The 6,641-nt window shown below is 38.5% G+C and overlaps 1 protein-coding gene across 2 annotated transcripts in view; it reads right to left on the bottom strand.

The window, feature by feature from the left end:
- Window positions 1-4,920: 4,920 nt before the first annotated feature.
- THSD4 (thrombospondin type 1 domain containing 4) overlaps window positions 4,921-6,641 on the bottom strand; it is a 222,314-nt gene continuing 220,593 nt past the window's right edge. For both annotated transcript variants that reach the window (XM_062501530.1, XM_062501531.1), the window contains 2 exons: window positions 5,888-6,032; window positions 4,921-5,063 (listed from right to left, as the gene is read on the bottom strand). In XM_062501530.1, the coding sequence (XP_062357514.1) occupies window positions 4,921-5,063; window positions 5,888-6,032 (288 nt within the window). The remainder of the gene's footprint in view (window positions 5,064-5,887; window positions 6,033-6,641) is intronic.

The following is a 6,641-nucleotide window of genomic DNA, read 5'->3' as shown; positions in this document are numbered from 1 at the left end:
ACAGCACTGAAAAACAGGTCAGCAGCAATGACTTGCTGAAAGGTTAATTGATTCATCAGAATTAATCTCCCCTCCTCTCCAGGTAGGACAGTACTTATCTGTATCAAATCACAGTACGTGGGGACATAGAAAACTAGGGACTCTCACTCCTTTGGACTTCTGGTTGGTAAAAACTGAGAAGCAAAGAACCAAATTCAGGTCTACTATGAATTCTCTTAAATGGAATTTTCTCCCTTTTCCCTGGTCTGAATTTTGCCCACAGTGAAACATCATAATGATTACAAGTCTGCTTTAAAATATATTGAAAATGTTTAGTGGATGATTTTTCATTTCTGATGTAGAAATAATTATTTTACTGTTTTCTAAACAATACCTTATTTAATCTCTCACAAACATTCTGTAAGTTTAGAAATAAATGAAGTTTCCTTTCACGTTCAAAGTTTCATGCTTTTTGTTCCAATTACAGGCATGCACATGAATTATTTGCTCAATACACTGAACAGCTCCTAAGAAGTCAGAGACACTAAGTCTCAAGAAAACCAGGTAAACACACACAGCTTTTCCTTTGTGAGGACCATAACTCTTTCTGTGCAATAGATGGTACATAAGAGAATAAAGGGCCACTACAGACTTTAATAGCTGTGCATCCATCCACAGGTCCACTGCACAGGAATTTAGTATGCCCTTTACTACTATACATTTAAAACTAGCCAACACAGATATGCACAGACACAAAAATCTAGGGGCTGGTAAAAATACAGATCTCCTAACAGCAGGGCTTACTTTTAACACAGATTCTTATAAAGCAAAGGCCAGTTCAGGATCTTCAGTGACTCTCACAAAATGTAATACTGTCATCCAAAGGACAAAGGGATGAAAGTCAGATAAGAAGGAGAGGAGAAGCCTTGGTGTTGGTGTAAAAAGATAGGTCAGGATGAGGACGGGGAAAAGCAAAGCCCTAAAAGGCACCTTTTACTACTTACACTGGTACACATTACAAAGAAAGGAGGCAAAGCCTCCTATATGAGCCCTATTTGAGCCTTAGGCTGTTTGAGCACCTCCCTCCCTCAGTGATGACCACTGGCACTTTCTAGGACTACAGACCATATGCCTGATACAAGACTGCACCATATTGCCATAAAACTGGGATCTAAGCAAGAGCATTAAACACTGCTTTGTTCACACACAAAGTTCTCCATCTGCTGAAGTACTGGGAAAAAGCAGGAAAAGATTCTGAGTGTAATGAGGAAGACAGCAGTTCCCAGTGCAGGGATTCTGAGGTGGTCCTGCAGCCCACCCAGGGGTCCCGTGCTGCACCCCCCAGCACTGCCCTGCCTCCAACAAGCCCTTCCCTACTCAGGGCCCTGGGGGCTGAAGGTCACAGACAGCAAAGCAAACACTGTCTCACTGCTGGCCAAGTCAGACACTTTCACAGGATCATTCCCACACGAGCAACCCTTATGCTTCCACACCATCTCTGGAGAGGAAGGGAGGACTCCATGAATTCAGTCTCTCAAACCTGGCGTGCTTTTGGTGTACACAAGGAATTCTATCTACACCTGCTTGAAGATGACATTGCACAGGTGCTAGCAAACCCTGACAGGCCCTTGGTAAGTTAATAAAAAACTGCATCAGGAATCCTCCATTCCAAAGGGAAAGTGCTTCGAGAACTGAGCCTGCTCTGCATGAAGCTGATTTTGGCCAGCTGCATGTCTGTAAGCCATGGAAGTTGTATGCAGATTTTACCCCATAAGCAGCTGGACTCTTTCAATAAAGTATCTAACTTACTCAGGTCTTCCTGGATTGCATAAGGCATCTTCAAGGCCAGGAAGCATTTTTTCCCACCATTATGCATGTTTTTGACTGATGTTAAAATGTAGGAAAAAGAAATTAAAATATTAAAAATCTGAAGTCTGCATAATTGATATTTACAATTGATAATACACATAATTACTTATACTGGTTTCATACCTGCTCATTAAGGCCACCCTTGACTTCGAGAAAATAAAGTCAGATCCTCTGCAGCCACCATCCTAAGTTTGGGCACTGCTCCATTAGAACAAGCACTTACTATAGGCACAATTTCAAAATCATGCTTTGTGAGATGGTGAATTCTTAGCACAGCACTTGTGCAGACAATAGTGGTGTACTGAAGTGCTGATGAAAAGGGCTCATTAGCTCATTTTGCAGGAACAAGTATTTTAATAATGCTGACACATGAGAAGAGATGATAAATGATTAGGTTCAGCAGTACTCTGGCACTTTCCTTACCATTAGATACTTAATTAGGTAAAACTGTATTTTTTTGTTTTACCTGGTACATCTGAAAAATATCTCTTTACTTAAAAAGTACAATTTGTATAAACATAGCTCACTACATTCAATTCACAAAGCTGTATATATTAGATGTAAGACAGGGTTATACTGCTATGTGTATGTATATATTCTTTGACAGCTGTCACAAACACTGTTAGTGGCAGCTTAACAGAGCCTACAAGATGATCATTGTTGTAAAATAAGCTAATGGCCATATATTTCAGAGCAAAATAACAGATTTTACAAAATAGGAGGATCTGTCTATGTGCTAAGTCACTGATGGTCTCATAGCCAAAGCCTGTAAGAAAAATTTTTTCTATGACTGCAAACCAGACTCCCTCTGCATCTCATTCACCTCAGGGTTTTCAGGAAGCCTTTTAATGGAACAGTTTATTTCCCTCAAGCTGACAGGAAACACTTCCTTAGGACAAAAGAGACAACAGCAAAAGTTGTGTAATGTATGTCAAAATTTGCTGCAATGAGATACACAAATGAAAATCTGTATTCAGAAGTACTGGATTCCAGAGCTGTTTACACTGCACTTTATCCATATCATTCTTTGGTCAAGGATCTAAGGAATATTAATATGGTGACAAATCTGTAAGCTGTCTTCATGCATAAATCTTTGTAACATAAGGGAACAGGAGGACTGTCAAAGATTAATGAACTTGAATTACAAGTTTCCTAATTAAGAGGTTCTGTTTCTAACAATTTTATATCTATTATTTATAGTGAAAAAGCCCAAGTTAAAGCGTACAGAAACAGCCAATTACATTTTTGGCTGATATACAACAGTTTTATAGTCACAAAGAGTACCTCCAAATTTTAGGGGAAACACTTCTTCATTTCATGTAGCCTAACAGTAATAGTTCATCATGTCCAAAATATATTTTTCAAGAGTGACTGAATCAAAACATTCAGAAAATCTCAACGCAAGGCAGCATTTAGACTACAGGAATTCCATGTTCCCATGGCTCCCAGCACATAAACTGATGGGACTGGTTTTACAACCAGCAACCTTTGCCTCCTAGCATTCCTCTCCACCAAAGCAGTAAGAAGAAAAGGATACACAACGAGGCTCAAACATGGCTCTGCATCAGTAGCAGGATACCTTAACCACACCTTTGAGAGTGACTGAACATAGATTATTACAGCTGTTTTACAACTCAGACATCAGGAACTTTAAGAACAGATGCATAAATGGGCATCACTAATTTACAGGCAATATGCTGTAATAAGCAGCTGAATAAGCAGAGGTGTTTATTTTTTTCCCCTCAGCCTTATTTACACATTTGAAAGACCTCTCAAATAAAGGCTAGAGAACGTGCAGATAATGCAAAACCTCATCTGCACTGCATAGTATACTATTTGCTTTTAGCAAGTCTCAAGGCTGATACAGTAATTGCAGAAACAAAAAATCACCACTTAAATTCAGCTCTAAGTCTGCAGCCATTCTTGAGTAATAGAAAAGGAGTGGTATGACTACACCTGTGCAATTAAACATTGAGCAAAAAAAGACAAGTATGTTGTAATAACTGATCAAAACCTGAAGAATGTCAATAGCTAACATCCCCTTTCTACAGATACTCAGCTACTAGGCTCATACTGCTGCCTGATACCAAGATAAGGCACACAGGCCTCTGTCCTTTGGTGATTGTTTCAGAAACTGGTGACATATCCAGACTAGGTCTGAACAAAGTACTTTGGTTTGGCAGTTGTTAAACAATAGTGCAGAGACAAGAATTAGGCAAGATCCCAGTTCTGAAATAAGTCCCCTACAGAAAAGAGACCTCACCAATGGAAACAATCACTTTTTATACCAGCAAAGGCTCTTCACCTTTCTGGTTAACCTGTCTCACTGACAGCTGCAGCTGTTAAAGAGCTAGACACTAGTGCCACTCTGGTAGAAAACGCATTTTAAAATCCATATAAAATCATAAAACTGTATCTTCACCAATTTATTAATTAAATATAAAGGCACCTTCTGGCAGTCAAGTGTGCATATATTTGATGCCTAAGGACAGGACATCAGTTAAAAGGACAACCAAAAGAACTTAACTGTGACTCTGATTTATTATGAATGGACTGAAGTAGTTAAAAATATAGAGTGATAGAAAACTGATGATAAATGCTTTTCAAGGGCTCGGTTCTTTGGGAAGTCATTTTTCTCATGCACATTTCATTGATTTAGTCCTCTAACTTCAGGCAGTCCAAAATACCAAGTAAAAGTAAGCACTCAGAAAATAATGGAGCAGCTGCATTCATACTGGTCAATTATCTCCAGTAATTGCCTGCAATTGATTTTAGTTTTCATTAATTTCTTAATGTTGCTACATTTCTTAAATAATTATCTGATGAGCAGGTGCAAATAATAGTATCATTAAAAATGAATGCTTTTTAAAAATCATGATTTTACAACAAACATCCTAAAAGAAATAACTGCACAATAACTGTAACTGAAAGGGTGTGAGATTTAACCATAGTCTTGATGCGCTCAGCAATACAAGCCCCATCTCTAAGAAGCTACAACTGCTGCAGTCAAAGCAGCACTACTCAAGCTCCAAGTGAAGAGTGCCTTTGCTGCTCTGAGCAGAGCAGGATTTGTTATCTGTGCCCCAGTAAGCCTGGCTGTCTGTTTGCCACACGGGTACAGGAGGCACAGCAGGCTGTTTTGTAATAGGTGTACACACAGAGCCGGGCCTGAACCACCACGTTGCAGTTGTAGTATTTGTCCTTGCAGTTCTCATCTGCAGAGAGAAGGGAAGAGAGAAGAAACTAAAGAAAGCAGTACCAGAGCAACAAATAACCAATTCCCTACTTTTTACCCTGTAAAACCCCTTGGACCTGTATTTCAGCATTCATTGTCAAGTCAAAACAGGTAATCTAAGCAAATAAATTAGATTATTTAGGATTTCATGTAAAGATACATAAAGCATGGAGGAAATGTAGCTATCCCCATTTCCCCAGGTTTTTAACGTTGTTATCTTAATTCTCAACTGAAAGTTGTTGGAGACCATTCAGAGTTAAAACTTTCTCTAAATTTCTTGCATCTATCTCTTCCTATCCATTCTCATTGCTATAAAAAACCCAATCTGTATGAGATGAATGACCAATTCCAATGTTAATTAAGTGCATCCCTATATTTACTATCACAAAAAGAAACCTCTTCATTGCACTTAATATCTTAGTTTAATTTTGTTGGTTCTTATAGAACCTGCTTCCAAATACAGTATATAAAGATCCTTTTTTTTTTGTTTTAAATACTCTTCCAAGAGAAACCTGGAGAATGCAAGGAGGCTGCAGAAGAACACCCTGTATGTACCATTTTCACACAAGCAGATCTCTCACATTCTCAGCAACTTCAAGAATAAGCTGGTTTCTTACACATTACAAGGAAAACATTTTTATAGGAAAGCTAGTTTTAAAGCACAGAAAAGAGCTGTATTTTGTGTAAAAATAAAACTCTGAACACGAAAAAGAAAATACACTGTTAAAGCCTCTGCAAGACTGTCAAATAAGTTCTCCACTAGATGGAGTTCCATAGTTAAAACAGAAGTTAACTCTGCCTTACCTATTTCAGGGACACAATCGTGTGTATTACACAGTTCTTTCTCCTCAGGTTTGAGCTGTGGATCACACTGAGTACTGGCTGTCATGTCATCCGACAGACATCGCACCTCCCGAACCCGAAATCCTCCTTCACAGGACTTGGAACACTGAAACAGTTAAGCTGAAGTTCATGAAGGCCATAGCAGCTGTGTAATTCCAGGAAGTAAACAAGGGAATCTTGATGCCAGACCCAGGTATCACTGCAGCCTTTTATCAACTTCACCCTACTGGTTTTCATTTTCTAACAACAAAGACCTTAATACACAGGTAAAATTTTGTTAAAGATTCCCCAACATTTTTGACCACAGGAACAAAAACTGGACAAATAAATATAGTGGATGCTGTGCAACTGAAATCAAGCTAGAACAGTTCCCTTTCTGAATTTATTACTTAGCATCTGCTTCTTTAATTTGTCTGGTTGTTCTCTGCTCATTTAGACACATCTCCCAAATCAACTCTTTCCACAGTGTTCCCATTTCCTGCTTTAAGAACTTAACTGCACTGAACTTTATTACTTGACTGCCCTGGCTTCCACTGTCTCTTTTGCCATTTATATATAAGCAGGAATAATTTTAATTGTTTTTTTTTTCCTAGCACTCAATTATTTTTCACTTCTTGTAGCACAGTGATTTTACTAGGCATTATATGTTTCTTTGAATTTCTAAAGAAAATATTTCTGTGCTCCTTCAGGGTCTGTCATGAAGCCAGAGACTTTT

This window comes from Cinclus cinclus, chromosome 13 (genome assembly GCF_963662255.1).
Source record: "Cinclus cinclus chromosome 13, bCinCin1.1, whole genome shotgun sequence".
Taxonomy (NCBI): Eukaryota; Metazoa; Chordata; class Aves; order Passeriformes; family Cinclidae; genus Cinclus; species Cinclus cinclus.
Note: the sequence above shows the minus strand (reverse complement) of the source record. Positions and strands in the feature narration are given on the sequence as shown.